General features: G+C 41.1%; 1 protein-coding gene across 2 annotated transcripts in view; it reads left to right on the plus strand.

Annotated features, from left to right (window-relative positions):
• Positions 1-1,030: 1,030 nt before the first annotated feature.
• The window catches only part of SH3D19 (SH3 domain containing 19), a 49,237-nt gene continuing 29,226 nt past the window's right edge, over positions 1,031-21,041 (plus strand). For both annotated transcript variants that reach the window (XM_021698843.2, XM_044912871.1), the window contains exons 1-6: positions 1,031-1,046; positions 2,382-2,424; positions 4,521-4,659; positions 4,788-4,941; positions 5,873-6,871; positions 16,301-16,408. In XM_021698843.2, coding sequence (XP_021554518.2) covers positions 1,031-1,046; positions 2,382-2,424; positions 4,521-4,659; positions 4,788-4,941; positions 5,873-6,871; positions 16,301-16,408 — 1,459 coding nt within the window. The remainder of the gene's footprint in view (positions 1,047-2,381; positions 2,425-4,520; positions 4,660-4,787; positions 4,942-5,872; positions 6,872-16,300; positions 16,409-21,041) is intronic.

A 21,041-nucleotide genomic window follows, 5' to 3' on the forward strand; every position in this document is an offset into this window, starting at 1 on the left:
GCTGAATATGAATTTATTTTGTACTTAGAATTTAACCATATAAATAGACAAGTTTGAAAATAATTCTGTGGAACGATAGGATAACTTTTAACTGGGGCCTTAATTCGAAATGCACAAAAGACTAGCTAGCAATTTGTGGCAGGGGTTAAAAGGAACATGTTGGTCTGTATGAGCATCAGGGGCAGATTCGTTCGTCCTGGCAACAGCTACACCAGATCTGTTTGATCTGGGAAAGTGAGAATGAGAGGAAGTGGATAGTTGAGAAATTAGCAGGAACAGTGTGAGATGCTGTATGAAAATCTAACGTATTTCTAGCCACTAAACTTGTTCAACACTGACAAAAAGAGCCAGTCATTCTGTAAGGATTGGGACAAAAGAGATTTCATAGAGGAGTGAATGTGAAGGAAAAAAAATTCAAAGCAGGAGACAGAAAAACAGTGATTCTCAAAGGACGTGGAGGAGATTCACAATAAGGCTGGGAGGCTTTCTCTCCCTCATTCTGCTGCCTCCAGAGCGGGAGTACCCCTCAGCTAATCAGGGTGCTCCTGTTACTAACCACCTCCGGTGTGAAGGGGAAGAATCAAGTGAAAAGATTTAAGAGAACGTAAATTGACTACTGGATTCCTCTTTGAGTACTGTATTCATACTTTAAAATTAATCCTTATTGAAGTAGCAAATTGATTTTGCAAAATGGTTTTTAGATTTGTTTTTTGTTTTTTGGGGTTTTTTTTTTTGCAATGTTGTTAAAAACTATAGGTTTACTGGGGTTATGTGGGTGAATGTCCTGGTCTGTACAGATGTCTCCTTGCCACAACCTATTTCTTTACTCTCTGAAACTGTGGTGCATCAACTTTCCTTTTCCATCCAGGTGTGCCAGTGGGGGAACAAACAGCGGCATGGCAGATCCGTGTTGTGCCTGAATTCCTTTTAAAGCATAGGCAACTGGTTCACCCCTTTTTTTTCCCTCCCTTTCCTCTTCTCTAACCCCTTCTTTTTTTCCCTTAGCACTCATGAATAGTGCACAGCAAAAATGCCCCGTGGAAGAGGTATGTTTGTGACAATGACATGATACCTTTTTAATAGTGTTGTGTCTGCTGATTCTAATCGGCTGTCGTGATGGTGGTGACGTGATTGTAGCGCACTTGCTGAGCCTCTGTCTGACTTCATGCAACCATTCGTACAAATCAGATGTGCCACTTGGAGCTTGAGCCTCTCTGTCCTCTTTTATTCCAGGAGACAAAATGCATCTCAGCTTGGTTTAGCTCTCGATAAAAATCGGCTAATGATACGAATGTAGGACTCCTGATAGACCAGCCCAGCATAGGTTCAGCTGTCGCAGCTCCATCTCCAGCCTAGATTTCATTCCCACCTCCCACCTCCACCCCTGCATCCCAGCTTTGGCAGCCTCCGTGTTCAGAGAGGACCCGAAGTTAATAGGAGGAAAGAAAGAAAAGATTCATACTGTCAGCCTTTTCAAGTCAGAAGAATTAAAAAAGTAGAGTACTAGAGAGAGATGAAGGCGACTGGCAGAAATAGTTTATATCTGAAACAAATTCCCCTTTGTGTGCATATCTTTACAGTATAGTACTTGAAGATTTTCTTAAAGGAACTGTTAGAATGTGCTTCTTGAAAATAGGAATAATATTCTCCATTACACGTATGTGTAATATGTGACACCAAATGTGACATTTTCCAGATCGTATGATTAAGACTTGATTTAATTTAAAAATTTGGAAAAAGTCTGAACCATCTATAGCTTTTTGAGTTTGAGGCTAAAAGGAAAAGTCAGTGCTGCATATACAGTAATATGTGCTAAAACATGTTTATAAAAGTGTTGTGAACAGTTTTTGCATTTATTACTATCTTTTGAATTTAAGTAATAAAACAATTCAAAGGTTATAAGAGCCCAGAAAAATGAGAAAATAGATGAAAATTGGACCCCTTTCACTTTCTTTACAATAGAGTTGTAAACAAACATCACAAAAGTGCAGTCATATGGATTAAAATAGATATTTAAAATTTTTTCTGCCCATTGTAATGTCATGTCATTGTCATAATGCTCTTACCAGGCAATTTGTATTTAATAGTTTTTTCTTTTCTCTTTTCATTCTTCAAATTATTCTCAGAACCATGGAATGTGCTTTGGGGAATTTTTGAAATCTATGTTTTCTTATGCAATTCAAATCTGTAACTGAAATTAATTTTATGCCATATAAAAAGGTCAGTTTGATTTGCTTTTCTGCTTAAGGATGTTAAAATTCATACATCCTCTATGATTTCAAGTATAAGCTAATTTTTTCCCATAATGTACCCTATAAAAATATAAACCTTTATTGAATATACTGATTTTGTATTATAGCAGTTTATTCTTTCTTCTGTAGCTTCTCGGACTTCTTTTCAGAGCGAGCTTCATCGAGATAGGAGGTATGGTTATAACAGAGGTCATATATTTTGCTAATAATGAAATCGAAGTCTGCTATGTATCAGTTAGCCAGTTAAATATTTCTCTTTCATAAGCAATGTATTACATAACCAGTGTTCCGCCTCACCAGTACATTTCCTGAATTAATCCGTAAGTTAGAATGATGAAAATTTTGGTGGGAGAAGAAGCAATACAAGCCTCAAAATGTTCTTTTGGCAATGATTATTTATTGAAGTTAATTTTTTAAATGTTTATTAAGCACCTGCTATATGTAAAGCACTGTTGTAACTGCTTCAAAGAATTGCTCAAAGAAATGCTTTGTACCTCCTAGCTACTTTGTAAATGTTGCATAAATAAATGGATGACAAGATAGAAAATTGAATGGAAGAATAAGGAGGGAAAAAGAGGCAGGGTGGATGGATAGCTGAATGGATAAATGGCTGCATGGCTGGTGTGAGGGAAGGAGGGAGGAGGGAGGGGAGAGTCATTGGATAGATAGAAGGAAGGACCAGTAAACACACACAGATGGTAGAATGAATGGAAGCATGGATAGGTAGATAAATAGATGAATGGATTTTTATAAGACATGGTCCCTGCTTTCACATTTCTTACAGGGTAGTATAGAATAATGAAGAATGAGGATTTTAGAGTCAGACATAACTGAGTTCAAATTTTGACTTCACTGCCTTCTCACTGTGTGGCCTTGGGCAAGCTGCTTAACCTTTTCTTAGCTTCTGTATCCCCATCTTTAAAATGTTGCTAATCAGGGGTGCATGGCTGGCTCAGTTGGTACAGCATGCAACTCTTGATCTTGGGGTTGTTAGTTCGAACCCCATGTTGGGTACAGAGATTACTTAAAAATAATCTTTAAAAAAAAATGTTGCTAGTCATACCTATCTTAAGGCTGTCATAAGGATTACTGCATGGGTAGTGATTAGTATTTATTAGCCACTAACTTATTATTTAATTAGACAAAAGCTATAAGCAGAGGTTTTTAGGTAATGCAATTCAAATTTAATCAATAAGCAGGTTCTACTGTTTCATGAGCTGGCACAAGAATGCGTGAATATGCCCAGTTTTGATAATAGCAGTGCTTTTTTTTTTTTTTTTTAAAGATTTTATTTATTTATTTGACAGAGATAGAGCCAAAGAACACAAGCAGAGGGAATGGCAGAGGAGAGGGAGAAGCAGACTCTGCACTGAGCAGGGAGCCTGACGTGGGGCTTGATCCCAGGACCCTGTGATCATGACCTGAGCTGAAGGCAGATGCTCAACCATCTGAGCCACCCAGGCACCCCAGTGGCAGTGCTTTTTTATTTTCATTTTCTGTAAAGTGCTCGAGAAAGGCAGGGCGGATATCATCATCCCTATTTGTTAGATGAGAAAACTGAGGCTCAGAGAGGTTGATTGTTTGTTCAGGGTCACACAGTTGGTGTTTGTTAGGAAATGAGGTTGAATATAAAGTTTAAACACGAGAATGTAGAATCAGATTAAGAAAATGATGAAAGGAGCCGTGCCTGAATCACTGTGGCTCCTCAGTATTACAGGTTAATTATCAAATTCATATACCACACTGACCAGGAGCACAGACACACATAGCAGGGTCTAGAAGTGAATGCAAACTCTAAACACTTAGAGATGATTTTGAATTAGGGCAGAGGCTGGGTGAGGAGGAAAAGGATAGTCCTCTTATATGGTATCATATCAGAGTAGATCTTTTATAATGGCAGAAAACAAAACAATTCTATTTGACCAGTGTACTTTCTGCCGTACGTATATTATTATGTTCGTGGTATAGGCAGGATAGCAGAACCCTGGAATGAAGAGATGGTGTGGGTCTTACTTAGCCCTTATCTTTATCCACCAAGGCAGAGCTGAGTGTGCTCAAGGTACATCTCTAACTTTGAGCCCCGGAGTCCTGGAAGATGACTCTCGTTCTCCCTTGATAGCCCAGGCCAGACAGGTCATTTCTAGGACTATGGAGGTTCTTATGTAACTTTTTTGGGGCAGTGGTTGTTTTCACGACTCTCTGAACATTTGCAGATAGATGATAGCTTGTTACCAACCTGCAAACCCTCACTGAGGTCTTGTCTGCTAGGCGCCCAGAGATCACCATCGTGGCAGCTGAGCCCCTGAGGCCGGCCTCGTGGTTTCCAGGAGCCACACCCCCGGGACTGGGATTTCCCCCTTCTTCGGCAGCAGGCCCTTGGAGGCCCAGTGAGCTGGTTCCTGCTGAGGTAAATAAGTATTACATTCTCTTGGCATTTTATTTTTAAAAGTGAGTTCAAAGATAAAAAGAGTGAGACTGTTAATACTTTGGCTCTTGTCCATAGAGGTCTAAAATCTTCATTCTTTTATTTTGCAGCTCCCACCATCTTATGAACAAGTCATAAAAGAAATCAACCAAGTTCAAGTTAATACTACGAATAATAATAATGCTGCTGCCACTCCAAGGCACACTATTACGTCTGCAACTCAGACTGACTTTACAGAAGAATTAGACAACCATCTGCCTCAGAGTAGTGCAAGTAATTTGTCCTCCCTAATTCTGACCTAGTTCTAGGGAAGTAATCAGTAGGCTTCTAGGCTTTAAATAATTTGTGACTTGTGCATAATGCATCGAGCTCTGCTTCCCAGTGAGTGTGATCACTGTGTGCTTCCTTTATTTTGGTTTGCTGTGATTATTACAATAGATCATTCTCATGAGCCGCATCCCCAATCTCGGGGGCTCACCCCAGTTCATATCACAAAAAAAAATTCATCCTTTTAACCATGGTTGTATTACTGCTGATCCCCTTTATTCCCATTGAGAAGGAGGTTATATTTAGCAACTTAAACTTGACAGAGTGTAAGATATTAGGCTTTTAAAAAGCATTGTTTTCAAATAACAGAGATGAGAGTAAGTTACTTTGGAAAAATAAAGCAAGCAATGTTGGGATTCTGACGAGAGGGAAAGGGTTCATGTGGTAAGTCTCCTGGGAATCAAGAATTTAATGGTGTTTTAAAACTATTATGTAATGAATAGGGGCGCCTGGGTGGCTCAGTTGGTTGAGCGACTGCCTTCGGCTCAGGTCATGATCCTGGAGTCCCGGGATTGAGTCCCGCATCGGGCTCCCTGCTCAGCAGGGAGTCTGCTTCTCCCTCTCCCGCTCCCCCCTCTTGTGCTCTCTCTCCCTCTCACTCTCTCTCTCAAATAAATAAATAAAATCTTTAAAAAAAAAAACTATTATGTAATGAATATTTCTCTTATGAATAAATACAACTTGAACACTCCTGTGAGAAGCGGAGTGTAAACATTTCCCCTTGATTTTGGAATTACTTTTTACTAATTAAGGAAACCGAGATCTCTTGATATTCTAAATGTATATTTAAACAGTCTATGTATCTTGTATTTTTTTTCTTTTAAATTACAATGTTGCAACTTCTGTCTGTGGGTTTTGTTCTTGTCAGCACTACAGGCACCTCTCAAGCCTCTCCAGCCTTCCCCGGCGGTCGCAGCCAGTGATCTTCCAACAAATGTGGCACCTTTAATCGTCTTTGATATTTCAGAAGAACAGAATTGTCCAGAGAATTCCAGTGCTGCAAGATGTCCAGTGCCAAGACCAAGATCAAAAGCCAACCTCAGACCAGTAGCCAGAGACAGTCACATTAAAGCGCCAAATCACCAGAAAACCAGCCCCACGGCCACAGAAAAGGAGTCCTCGCTGAGCCAGCCCCAGTCTTTGTTGGACAGTACCAACGACTTGGAGAGTCAGGCAGTGATGAACATTATGAACACAGAACGAAGCCAAAATAGTGTCGTTTCAAGAATCAAAGCATTTGAGGGTCAGACAAATAAAGAAACCTCGGGACCGCCGGCGAAACCGGAAATTGCTCCCCGCACACTTCCCCCCAGGCCTGCTGTTCCCTCAGGGAAACCCTCAGTGGCTCCCAAGCCGGCTGCCAGCAGAGCTTCTGGAGAGTGGGACTCCCGGATTGAAAACAGACTCAAGGTGGCCCCTAGGGAAGGGCTCACCCCGCACTCTCCACTGCAAGTAGGGAGCATCCCAGCAACCAAACCTGAATTGCCAAAGAAACCAAATGCTGGCCTTACACGAAGTGTTAATCATGAGATTCTGGGAGGAGGGCCCGTGGCTGAGAGCCCTGACGGTGGGAAGAAAGTCCCAACTCCTGCTCCTCGGCCGCTGTTGCCGAAGAAATCGGTTTCCTTAGAAAACCGCAACTCTACAGCTCTGCCGAAACCAGTCACCGTTCCTCCCCGACTCTCAGTGGCGTCACAGGCCAAAGCATTCAGGTCACTGGGAGAAGGACCCCCGGCCATCTCCCCAGCTCCAGCTCTGCAAAGCAAGCCTCCAGGGGACATTGACCTCATCAGTTTTGATGATGATGTTTTACCCACACCAGCTGGGAACCTGGTTGAAGAATCTCTTGGTTCAGAGATGGTTCTGGGTGAGTAAAAAGGAGAAGTGGAAGGGAGTGTAAACTCATCAGAGGGCATCTTGAATGGCACTTGCTGTTTTCGTTTCTCCGACCTAATTTCTGGAGGGGTGTGCCTGTGTGTGTGTAAGACAGAAACACAGAGAGATGAAGAAACATGGAGCTGGGTAAGAGATGGAGACAGAGAGGGACAGGAAAATCTGGAATGGGGGAAATGGAGACAGAGAAAGACGGAGACACGTATTGATAACGACTACATGAGCCAGAAATAAGCAGACTGGGTCTAGCGACTAAACTAGGTGTGAGGCTGGCTTCCTAATTCTGGCAGGTGGAGAGTCAAGCATCAGGGGAATGCAAGGGAAACTTCTCATAGATGCTAAGTCACACTGTGGCCCCAAAAGGGCTCCTCAGTTTGAGCTGGCCTCGCTGGGAGAGCCAAGCGAGGCGCCGGCCCCGGGGAGGACTCCGGCGAGAGCAAAGCCGGGAATGAGGACCCAGCCATATGTAGCAAAACTTTTTTCGCTAATCTTCACAGAACATCTTCCCTGGGGAATGCAAAGTTTTGTAAATAAAATACAACAGCTGTACATTTCCTGCCAGGATCAGGACAATTAAATTTCTCAAGAGGAAATTCAGAAAGTATGTTTTCTTTCCTCACACTGTTCAGATGAAGGGTATGATAGTAAAGCTTACCTTTGATTTGTCAAAGGGAGCTGCTTTACTTGTCATTGATGATTCCTTTTACTGCTGTTTACTTTTTTGGGTAGCATTTGTGAACATATAAGCCTAGTAGTATTTTCAAAAGGTTAGCTGTCATCTTATAAATGTTCAGCATGCATCAAAATGGGATAAGCTCTGTGATTCGAAACCAAATTCTGCACAGCACAGGTGTATTTTAAATGATAACAAACATGTTTATTAAATATTTATCACGCATACAACATGTACAGCATGCCTATAAGGGGTAGAAGGACAGACGTTAGAATAAACTGAGCTTCTGCAGTGTTCCACACCTTCTGCTAGATACCCAGACCTACATCATTTAATTTAATACTTAGACTAATCCTCTGCAAGGTATTGTTGGCCTCAGTTTGCAGAAGAAAATGAGACAGAGAAATCAATGGGTAGCTTGCCCAGTGTTGTAACACTAACAGCTTCCAAGGCATGATTCAGACGTCATCTTTTTATTCTAGGTCTAGTGTATTTTTAATTATATTCCCTTGCTACCCAACATTTGTATGAATCCTTAAGCCAGGTAACACTTCAAGTCTTTGTTACGTCATTTTTTAATTTAAACCTTTTTGGTGTTAACAAGGTTCAGGGTAGGATAGGGATGGTAAATCCAACAACAGCAAGCTGTTAAGGGGTGGAAACAGCACAAGCCAAAGAAATACCACCTTTTGTAGAAACTGCTGGATTCTATGGAGATGGCAACTTGGTTAATAACTGCTGAGAATTTATTCCCTGTCATCAAACAGGTAATTACAGTCATCTTCCAAAAGAAGGTCAACAGTATACATTCAACATGAATATAGTCTCATGTCTCATACTCAGCCTTTTCTGTTCCTTGATTTCTACCACCTCGTTGCACGATATTTAATTATGTAGGCAGTCTCTTAGCAAAATGTGTAATTTGCTTGCCCTACCTGACTTTAACCATTGCTCTCGACTGTGGAATTACACTGAACGCTTACTTTGTCATCTTTCTAAACCTGCTCCTCTTCCTATTTTCTGCACCTCACTTAATAACGCCATCATATACCCAGCCTTCCTTAGAGAATCCTAGAGATCATCTTCGAGTCTTCTACATGTCACACCGTGGCTGTTTGTTTAGACTTGGAGGCAAATAGGCCCGCCGACCACTTAATTGCTATGTGACTTTGGGCAATTTACCCCACTGTGCCTCAATTTCCTCATCTATAAAACATGGTAATAATAATACTCATGGAGGCAGTACGAGGATTAAATGTGATTATGCAGGAAGGCCCTGTCCCATTGTCTGAAACATGGTAAGTGCTCATTAAGTAGTAATTATTGTTACTTCTTGCCCTTCACATCCAATCAGTTACCAACTCCTGCTGGTTTAACCTTCTAAGTAGTTCTTGAGTCCTCCTTTCATTTCCATCCCCCTGTACTGCCCCACGTTAGGCCTTTATGCCAGGTTACTGCAGTGGCCTCCTAAATTGAGCCCCAACTTCTACCTCAAACCCATCATCTTCCATATTATGGCTACCCAAGGGATTTTTCTTTCTTTTTTTTTAAAGATTTTATTTATTTATTTGACAGAGAGAGACACAGCGAGAGAAGGAACACAAGCAGGGGGAGTGGGAGAGGGAGAAGCAGGCTTCCCGCTGAGCAGGGAGCCCAATGCAGGGCTTGATCCCAGGACCCTGGGATCATGACCTGAGCTGAAGGCAGTCGCTTAACCAACTGAGCCACCCAGGCGCCCCAAGGGATTTTTCTAGAGGATACGTTGGACCTTGTTGCTGCCCTGCTTAATGTCCTCCAGCGGCCTTTAGGATCACCTCTGAATTCCTCAGCATGTAGAGAGATTTTTGTTTGTTTATTGATTTGGGGCTTTGTGACTTTTTGGTGGTGTATCAATAGCATTGCCTTTGTAAATAAAGGATCATAGTCTCTTTGTGAAACCTTACGATTAAGTAAGATGATTAAATCCTGGCATTAGTCAGAAACTGAGAGATTGACACAAGAGAAAGGAGAGGAACTCACAAATATGTCTTCCCTCCTCTTCCTTCCCTCAAAAAGAAAGAAAATCTAATAAAGCAGTTTTCATAAAATGAAGTTGCCATATTAATCTCAGGAAATAGAGATCAGAAAATACTGAAGCTGTGAAAACATTGTAAAGATTAGAAAAATTATTAAAGGAAAACTCATAAAACAAGCAATTTAATATTGGATTCATTTCTTGGGTAGAATGCCTTCCAGGTTAATGTAAATGGAGCTGAGAAGTATTAGCAATTCCTCTTCACACCTTTACAAATCATACCCAGATGTCAAAAAAAAAAAAGGCAGAATGCCTCTGCTGTCAGCCCCATTACACAGACCAGAATAATAGTTTAGCAGCCAATTTCTGCTCTTAACAGAACTCAAGGGAAGGAAATGACAGAAAAGCAAGCCAAGGCTGGTGAAACTAATTATGATGACAAGCATATTATGAGAGACAGGTAATGGGCAGAAAAGTACATTACCATCAGTGTTTTTCTCAGCCTAGTAATGAAGACCATGCGGACGGAGGTGTAAAAGGCGCTGCTTGTTTGGCAGCAGGTGTGGAATAATTGGTTTGGTGTGAGGGGCTAGAAGGAGGGCAGAATAACTACGGCAAAAGAGAAAAATGCCATGGATGTTCCTTAGATTTGGATAGGAGATTTTTTTTTGTTTTTTTGAGATGCTTTGTGTTTTATCTGTAAAAACAAGAGCAGACTGTGATAAGAGCCATGGCACTGTGGTTCTTTTTTTTAAGATTTTATTCGTTTATTTGACAGAGAGAGAGACAGCGAGAGCAGGAACACAAGCAGGGGGAGTGGGAGAGGGAGAAGCAGGCTTCCCGCGGAGCAGGGAGCCCGATGTGGGGCTCGATCTCAGGACCCTGGGATCATGACCTGAGCCAAAGGCAGACGCTTAACGACTGAGCCACCCAGGTGCCCCTGGCACTGTGGTTCTTAACCCCTTCTGGGAATCACAGAACTCTGAGAATCTGATTATCCTGCAAATCTTTTACCTCTCTTTAAAACAGCCCTTTAGCTCATGTATGCACAATTTCCAGAGCTTCAAGGGCCCATTCTTGGACCCCAAATGAAGGACTTCTACTGAATATTGCAGTAACCTCTAATGGACTGCTTAAATAAATAATGGGACATCTACACAGTGCTAATTAAAAAGGAGGCACACCCCCTATTACTTGCTACTATGGACCAATCCCCGAGATATTATTAGGTGAAAAACGAGATATGATTAGGTGAAAAACACAAGGTATAGTTAATACTCATGGTACTTTAGCTACTGTTTATGTTAACACACACACACACACACACACGTAGTATCTTTGGAAAGTTGTATAAAAAGCCAGTAACAGAGGTTTTCTTTATGAGGGAACTGGTTTTGAAATCGCTAACCATAAGTAGAATTAGGGTGAAAAACAGGGGGAGTTAGCTCTTGTCATCTTTACCACAGAGAGAGATCACACTGATCCTCAGTCTTTGTGATGAGTAGAAATTTTTAAAAAAATAGCATATGATTTTTCTTTTTCTTTTTAAAAAAATTTTTTTTTTTAATTTTTTAAATTTTATTTATTTATTCATGAGAGACAGAGAGAGAGAGAGAGGCAGAGGGAGAAGCAGGCTCCCAAGGAGCAGGGAGCCCGATGCAGGACTCGATCCCAGGACCCTGAGATCATGACCTGAGCCGAAGGCAGACGCTTAACCATCTGAGCCACCCAGGCGCCCTTTTTTAAAGATTTTATTTATTTATCTGACAGAGAGAGAGGGAACACAAGCAGGGGGAATGGGAGAGGGAGAGGCAGGCTTCCCACGGAACAGGGAGCCCGATGCGGGGCTCGATCCCAGGACCCCGGGATCATGACCTGAGCTGAAGGCAGCCACTTAACAACTGAGCCACCCAGGCGCCCCTAGCATATGATTTTTCTAAATTGCTGTTATTCAAGATTATAAATAAAAGCTAATTATTTTGAACTACATATGTGTAAATAAGACATTCAAAAACGTGGGTTAAATCCTATTAAATAGAATCAAAAAAGTTATTTTTCTAGTTACCCTATGGAAAATTTTATGGCCATTATTGCCTTTAAAAACCAACTAAAAGGACTAGACTTTTCTTTTTCTCCCTCCGCCTCCCTTATTTTTAAGTGGTTTTTGGTTTGGTTTGCTTGGCCAGGGGAGTTATTTCTCAGCTTCATCTTGTTAACTTTTCTTGTTGTGGTTGAATCTATTTTATTGGATTTTTTTTCAGTTACAAAGTAACACGTTTGCTGTAACAAGTCAAACAATACAAACATTTAGTAAAAGAAAAAAAAAAAAATTATCTCCCTCTAGTCCGTCCACATCCTCAAGAGTAACCAGTGTGAACAATGTTATATGTAGCCTTCCATGCCTTTGGACATTTCAAACCAAAGCTTACAAACATACATACATGTACATTTTCCTACTTTTTTTCAGTCCAGTCGGTCTAAGTCTAACTCCTTGTTTCCTGGTACCTGCCTAATATTTCTTAGTGTGAGTGTATCATAGTTGATTCAACATTTCCCCTATCCATGGACATTGCTTTTAATTTTTTGGATTTCTTTTTCTTCTACAGAAAATGCTATAGTAAACACTCTCATAAACATTGCCATTTCTACTAGTGCTCTTATTTCTAAAGAATAAATTTCCAGAATTGAGACTACTGGGTCAAAGGTTATGAACTTTAAATATTTTCATAGTACCAGTGATCCAGATTCCTGTGTGGCAGTGCCTGGAGTTCCCAAACATGAGATGCTCTTCTTGCTTTATATGTTGCCCACTTTCTTCTGTGAGAGAAAATAACTTGCTCATGAACAGACATAAAAAGTAAACTTCATACTATGTAGCTAAAGAGATTTGCACACCATCATCAAGATGAAAAAACAGGCCTCCGGTTCCACCTTCTTATTGAAGTGATGCTCTGTGTCCTCCCCACTAATCTGCACACCTTGTCTGGATTATAGCCCTGGATGGCACGCAGACAAAGAGGCAGATGCTGAGCTCACTGACTCAGTGAGCACAGCTGGGGCAGGTCATTAAACAGACTCACTCCTGCCAAACAGCCCGCTGTACTAGAACACTAAGACTTTCCTTGCTTCACTGTATTGAGAAAGAACTTTTTTTTTTCTCAGAGACATGTGTAGTAGAATAATTTTACATGATCTGAGTACCAATTATTAAAGAGTAGCCAATGATATTAAAAATAAAGACCAAGAAAGAGAGAAAGAGTGGGTAACTAGGACACTCTGAGTACTTTGTTATATAAATTGTATCTATACCACTTCAGTTTAAATTCTTTAGGTTTAAAAATAATAATTACTGGACCCTTCCATGCAATAGGTGAGGTTTGCACAGGGTGCAGGATTTGGAGCAGGTGTCTTGAGCCCAGTCCTCCAACAGCAAGGATAATTTGGATGCCCCTGTGCTTGGCCCCTCAAGGCATCCATTGGTGTCTTTTCTCCTTTCCCTGCCCCCGTTATTCATGCCCTCCCTCCTGGAATGTGAGAGAGTGTAGGTGGCATTCTGGCTCAGAATATAATATGAGTTGGGAAATAATTGAAGTCATCCCGTGCTCAAGATTTTCTTCCCCCCTCCACAACCACCCAGAAAAACATCAACTAAAAGCCTATACTAATAACCAAAAGATTATAGGTACAAGAAGCAGCTATTAAAGCAGAAATGCCACCCACTTATAAGGTAGAACACGGTGAATAGTCACCAGCCTTAATCCTTTTCTTGAATTTTTGGTCCTTTTCCCGACAGAAAACAGAGCCCCGAAAGAATGGGATGTGGCAGCCAAGATTGGGGGGGAAGGGAGGACAGTCAAGTCTCTGCCTCAGCTGGGGGGGAAGTCGGTGGGTTCCAACAAGGAGGCAGAGCAAAGGCAATTGTAGGGAGAGATGAATAGAAAGGAAAGATAAACACAGAAGATACTGTGTTTCTGTGTTTGAATAAAATGCATGCCAGGATTACATAAGGTCTTCAAATTCTTTCACTTTAGCTAGTATCACTCAGAATAGATGATTCAGGGGGCTCACAGGCAGGTAATATTTGCAGTAATGGGCTTTAGTACAAGTGCACATACCCCTTTTTATCCATTGGCACTGCTGCTTCCCAGAGACCAGGTGCCTATTATTCAAGTTGGAAGAACTATTAGAATGTGTAAAATCCAGTCGTTGGAAAGATGGTCATCGAGAACTCCCCTCACCCCTGCACTCTTGTTTTATGCTGCAACCTTCCATTCTCCCCACAATTGGAAGTCTCTCACCATGCTTTACTTTTTCCTTTTTCAGTAGTACTTCTCACGTGGTATACCAAATGAGCTACTTACTATTATATTTACTGTTTATTATCTCCATCTCTCTGCTGGAATGTACGTGCCGTGAGAGTAGCGTTTTTTTGCTTTGTTCACTGAAGTATTCCCAGCACCTAGAATAGTATTTGATTTGTAGCAGACATCCAATCAATTTTGAGTGCACAAAAGTGAAAAAGCAAATTACAAGGCAAGATATAAAATCCTGTTTTTCTTGTTTATCAAAATATCTACGTAATAATACATGTAATAGCGTAAAAAATCTGTAGGCAGATACACCAAATTTTCATTATTACTGGAGGGATGGGATTACAGGAGACTTTCCATCATGGATTTCTTAATGTTTCCCATTTTTACAATAAATACTATTTTTGAAGTAAGAAATGCTATAACAAAATATAGAATTTTAAAATTTGGTTAGCTCTAAAAGAAGGAACTTTGTTTTGTGAGGACATAGGTTACAGTGGGAGAAAGTTATATTATTACAAGAGCATTTTTTTCAAGTTTGATACTGTTTTGATAATCCTGAGTTTTGTTTTGTTTTTTAAGATTTTATTTATTTATTTGACAGAGACAGACACAGCAAGAGAGGGAACACAAGCAGGGGGAGTGGGAGAGGGAGAAGCAGGCTTCCCGCGGAGCAGGGAGCCCAATGTGGGGCTCGAACTCAAGACGCTGGGATCATGACCTGAGCTGAAGGCAGATGCTTAACGACTAAGTCACCCAGGTGCCCCCCTGAGTTGGTTTTCACAAGACTTGCCTCCCTTGTGAACTAATAGGTTTCCATAAAAGAGTCATCTAATATACTTTTTTTCCCCTCAGTAGCCTAGTAATAATTGTTTTTACCTGGCACGCCACCTGAGGGCCATTCCTAGGTGGTAGATAATAAATGGGATCGTACTGTACCACAGTTATCTCCCCACCTACCACTGTTCCTGGCACATGGTAGACGTACACACGTGAGCAAATGGCTCGTGAGTGAGTGATGATGCCTTTGGTGGCATGGATGATGGTAGGGTTGCCTGGGAGCTGGGGGAGGTGGGGAGGGAAGGTCAGGTAGCAGGGGGCTGAATGGCCTTCTTATCCTTAGCTCAGCTCTTCATGTGTCCTGAAAATAGCTGGTCAGCAAAAGGTGCTTCTCAAACTACAGCTCATAGTCGGCAGAATATGAATGCTGTTCATCACAGGAGCTATGGTGTGTGTATGTTGTTTTTACAGGGAGTATCTCCCTATAGTGAAGAGTCTATGGAACAGGTACAGAATTAGAGCATATACTCATTCTGCCTCTTGTAGAATTCAGGGCAAAGGAGGCCTCAAGAGAGCCTGTGTGCTACATAGAGTATCCATTATACAGCATTTATTTTATTTTTGCTAATCTGTTTATTTTTAGATTTCTCATCTTTAAAAAATTGTATGGTCATTTTCCCGAAGTACTGAAAAGAATATTTACATTAAAGAAAAAAAAAAAAAGACTATTCCTTTCAGTAAAAAAAAAAGTTCGGTATTTATGTCTTTGTTTAAAAATACTTTCTCTGATGGGGCGCCTGGGTGGCTCAGTTGGTTAAGCGACTGCCTTCGGCTCAGGTCATGATCCTGGAGTCCCAGGATCGAGTCCCGCATCGGGCTCCCTGCTCGGCAGGAAGCCTGCTTCTCCTTCTGACCCTACCCCCTCTCATGCTCTCTCTCTCTATCTCATTCTCTCTCTCAAATAAATAAATAAAATCTTTACAAAAAAAAACCTTTCTCTGAGCATATATTGTCAATTTTAAATGAATCCGTTAAGATGGAGAAATGCTAAGCCGGTGCCTTGCCCCTAAATTAAATGTTTGAAGGAAGATGTCTTATTTTATTTCCAGGATAAAACACTTTCCATTTTCATGTTAACTGAAGTATGGTTTTACTAAACGACTGACGCTCAGGCACGGTGCTGGGTAGGATGCAGGCTCTTGGTGAGCCTTATGGATCAGTTTTCTGGGCCAGGCACAGGAGTGTGGGGGAGAAAAGACCTTTTCTGGGGGATCTGGGAGGCCTCACAAGAGGGGGGACATTGGCTCCTCATTTCAATTGCCCCTCATTTTCAGGCGACACTTATGAAATGATTGTACTCCCATGAAAGATAGCTTCTACATAATTCTAGATTGTTCTGGATATCTCTCATCAGAGAGGAAGAAAAGCCACATGAATTATTTACAGAGCACCAAGTTATTTCCTTTCATGAGCTCCGACTTTGTTTTTGTCTCTGCAAACTGAGATTTTGTTTATCCATGAATAGTTTTCCCTGGGGCATGAAAATATGACTCTTTAATTATGAATGAGGTTTTTTGTTTGAGTCCATGTTAACTAAAACATGCAAAATAAACTGTTTTTCATTAGATCCCTTTCAGCTCCCCATAAAAACAGAACCAACAAAAGAAAGAGCAGTTCAACCAGCACCCACCAGGAAGCCCACTGTGATTCGAATTCCAGCCAAACCAGGAAAATGTAAGCACTAATCAGCCTTCTTTCTTTGCTTTTCCAAGAGCCTGGGAGAAATATATATTAATTTGTCAATGTCTGCTTTTGAAATTATGTGTGATTGGCCATTTGTTATTATTTATAGTCAAAGGAGATTTAAAAAACAAGTTCTTGGGGCTCCTGGGTAGCTCAGTCGTTAAGCATCTGCCTTTGGCTCAGGTCATGATCCCAGGGTCCTGGGATCGAGCCCCACATCGGGCTCCCTGCTCGGGAGGAAGCCTGCTTCTCCCTCTCCCACTCCCCCTGCTTGTGTTCCCTTTCTCGCTGTGTCTCTCTCTGTCAAATAAATAAATAAAATCTTTAAAAAAATAAATAAAAAACAAGTTCTTTTTTCACAGTTCTTTAGACAATTGGTACAGTAAATATGGATTTCATTTGTCTATACCATTGTCTCTAGGCAGAGAGAATAGAGGGAGACTGAAACTTAGAACAGTTGTAGTATCCGGTTAGTGTCTCGGGTAAAGATGGTGGGAAAGTACAGTTGACCCTTGAACAACACAGGTATGAACTGTGTGGGTCCACTTATACACAGATTTTTTTACAGTACGGTACTATAAACGTATTATCTTTATGGTTTTCTTTGTAGTTAAGTTTTGGGAGAGTCAGAAGTTACATGTGGATTTTTGGCTGCGCCAGGGTGTCAGCACCTCTAACCCCCACGTCGTTCAGATGTCAACTCAGTGAAACTGATAGCAAATAAAGTTGTATATGTCTGTCTGGATACAGCATAATCTAAGTATAAGTATGTATGAATTGTGTGAAGAGCAGTAACCAAGAGTTATAAAAACGTAATAATGTATAAAATTTTTTAAAATTAGCGTAATACTCCATTTTGATATTATTTCCTGACTTGATTTTTTTAATGGTACAATAAATGAAATTTCGTATGAGCTTTTATAAGGACTGCAAAGAAATCTGATATTATTGTGAGACAGAAGCCAAGAGGGCCAGTCTCATTTATTTTAGACCCTGAAGATTGTTAAAAGGTATGTGTAAAAGTGTGTGTACATGTGCACACACATGCTTGTATGGTGGGTTCCAAATCCATTCCTAGCATTGCTCGGAGTGATCACACAGTTTTCACCATGAGCTTCTGCTATCGTTTCATTTCATTCAGTGCCTTTGCATAGTCCAGATGCATCCCTGCCTTTATGTAACAGAACCTCTCACTCCGTTCCTCCTACTAGCAGATCAAGCGTCATCCTTCACCTGTCTATAGCATCCCCAGGTTATTTTGCAGGCATACCCTGGAATACCATGAAACCCCTTTCGTTCAGGGGTTTGGTTTTTCTATAAAAACTACCCAGAGCAATCATACTGGTTTTGATCTTTTGAGTGTTTTGTTATTAACTGATGGCTCTAAGCCACATGGTGAGAAGATTAAACTGAGTTACTATGAAGAATGAGGAGGAGAAAAAGTCAAGGGTACCAAATTCTGGTGGGTTCTCGCTTCTTAGGAGGTTATATGGTATATTAAAGAACTGGTGGTATATTTCTTTTGACAGCATTATGTAGCCCTTGTGGACTATATAAGTATCACAGATGATAGTTCATTGGGTTGTTTGCCAGCTTGCTGTTACCTTGTTAAAATGTATTCTGGATTTTAACAGGCGTAGTGAAATACGATGATAATAAATATTGCCCGAAGCTCATGTAGGTTTTAAGTAATACAAGTTTTACATTTAAATTTATTCTCCTGTTGTATCAGGATCCCCAAGACCCCCGGCTTTGATGATCCCTAGGAGGCCTGGCAGAACTTAGCATTTAGTTATGTTCACAGCTGTGATTTATTACAGCAGAAGTATACAAAACAAAATCAGCAACAGAAGACGGGACATCGGGCAAAGTCAGGAGGAGTCCTGGCACAGGCTTCTAGGTGTTCTGTCCCAGGGAATCACAAAAGCTATACTTAACTCCCCCAGGAACCAGTTGTGACAACACAGGTGAAATGTTGTCAACCAGCGAAGCTCATTAGACACTCAATACCCAGGGTTTTCATTAGGGGTTGGTCACATAGGCACCTCTAGGAATTTGGGCACGTTCCAAAATTTCAGATTCCCAGAAGGAAAGCAGATATTCAGCATAAGCCAAATTCTTTTGTTTTATGAGCTCTGGGGATGGTGGGAACCTTCCCAAAGTCCCAAGTTCCCAGATGCCAGCAAGGACCCACCCTTGAAGCAGGCCTTTCTAAGCACAAGTAGCCTCAGGCCTACTATGTTTATTCTTGTCTGCATACTTATAAATTGGATTAATAGTCCTGGAATCCTGTAAAGGATATATTGAGGAAGCACCTTTATTTATTATTCTGACAAAGTTCCGGGAACTGTTAGAAAGTTGGATTCTAACTGCTGTATGTGAAAGAACTGAAATGTCAGTTTCTAGAGCATTATTTCTATTTATATCAAAAATCAGTTCCCCAGCACTGTATTGTTACAGTTATTAAGCAATTCATATGTGGAGGAGGAAAAACTTGGAATGGTTGGAAGAACTTGGAAAAGTTGGAAGAACTTGGAATGGTCAAGTGAAGAAAGGAATAGCTTTGTGGTGCAAAACTCCTTCGTCTTCTGTGAGCCTGTCAGTTCTTTCCCCTTGAGACTTGTTTCTTCTGACTAGGATGTCCTTTTCCCAGATAGGTACATGGCTCCCTCCTTCACCATTCCTTCAAGTCTGCTCAAATTCCACTTTTCTCATTGAGACCTCCACTGACCACATGATTTGAAATTGGAAATCTCCACCTACCCCACATGCTCACAGTTGATAGTCCCTATGTCCTATCCTGCCAGTAAGGTATTTCCTCTTTACTTTCATATTAATACTACTTTGTACCCTTAATTGTTTGTCACAACAATGCAGTATCCTAAGTGATATATCATTTCCTTATAAGAATAAAAAACTGGGGGCACCTGGGTGGCTCATTCGTTAAGCATCTGCCTTCGGCTCAGGTCATGATCCCAGGGTCCTGGGATCGAGCCCCACATCAGGGGCTTCTCTATCTGACCCTCCCCCATCTCATGTGCGTGCTCTCTCTCTCTCAAATAAATAAAATTAAAAAAAAAAACAAAAACAAAAAACCGTACCAGAGGGAGAGTCTTTAAGATGGCAACTGAGTTTAAATGTTCCTGTGTGTCTTCGTTTCCAGAGCAGCCTTGCCTCTCACTAAAAATGCTTGCCTGTCTCCACATCATTGTTTTCCTAGTAGCTGGTCTGGGTATTTTCCTCCTTTAGAGAGTGTTTTCCTGCCTGTAGATAAAATAGGAACCTGACAAATTATCCTCTGATTTATAGGTGTTTTATGTGAAATGAGAGCAGAGAGCGTTCCTTTGAAAGAATGAAAAAAAATCCCATCTCCTTTAAGTGTCTAAATCTGTGTAAAAGGTGGCTTTCACCTCCTTTAGTATCTTATAGTCCTCCTCTCTCCAAGTGATTTTGCACACAGATTTTAATTAGCTGTCACTAATGAAATCCGATCTTTTTCTTCTTTTTAAAGTATGTTGGGGGGGGGGGGCGCCTGGGTGGCTTAGTTGGTTAAGCGACTGCCTTCGGCTCAGGTCATGATCCCAGAGTCCTGAGATCGAGTCCCACATCGGGCTCTCAGCTCAGCGGGGAGCCTGCTTCTCCCTCTGACCCTCTCCCCTCTCATGCTGTTTCTCTCTCTCCCTTGCTCTCTAATATATAAATAAATAAAATCTTTAAAAAAATAAAATATGTTAGGGGGGTATACTATCACTGAGTTAAGGATGCAGTTTGGATGTAAAGGTATTGTTTGTTAAAATGAAGGCAGTTGGGGCGCCTGGGTGGCTCAGTCGGTTGGGCGTCTGCCTTCGGCTCAGGTCATGATCCCAGGGTCCTGGGATCGAGCCCCGCATCGGGCTCCTTGCTCAGCGGGAAGTCTTTCTCCCTCTCCGCTGCCCCTGCTTGTGTTACCTCTCTCACTGTCTCTCTCTCTGTCAAATAAATAAATAAAGAAAAATCTTTAAAAAAAAAATGAAGGCAGTTAAGTCAATTAATCTGGAACTAATGAATTAGAAAACACATTTAATTATTTGGTTGGGGAAGTCTGGATACGCAGCTTATTAGGAAGCACCATTCCGTATTATAGTGAGCACAGGGTCTAGGGTTCAAAACCCTGGATCTGACAATTACTAGCATTAAGACCTTGAATAGCTTATTTATTTTCTTCCCAGCTTTGGTTTCTTCATCTGTAAAATAGGTAAGTTATTATCTAGCATAGTGCTGTCCAGTAGGACTTGCTGCAAAGATGGAAATGTTCCATAACGGTGCTGTCCATTATGGTAACCGCTAGCCAAATGTGGCTCCTGAGCACTTGAAATGTAGCTTGTGCAGCCGAGGAACTGAGTTTTTAATTTTGTTTAAGATTTAAGTTTAAATCACCACATGTGACGACTGGCTAGTGAACTGTGCAGATCTAGCACATAGACAGACATCGGTTGGAGAAATGTGTATGAACGAAATGCCTTAACTTAGTGCCTGGTGCATTGAAGGTTCTCAAAAATGCTAGCTGCTGTTGCATTTATTTAGTATTATTTTTACTCTATACAACATTTAGTGAAACTAACTGATGTGTCCTAACCCATCGGTT

This window comes from Neomonachus schauinslandi, chromosome 2 (genome assembly GCF_002201575.2).
Source record: "Neomonachus schauinslandi chromosome 2, ASM220157v2, whole genome shotgun sequence".
NCBI classification, from domain to species: Eukaryota; Metazoa; Chordata; class Mammalia; order Carnivora; family Phocidae; genus Neomonachus; species Neomonachus schauinslandi.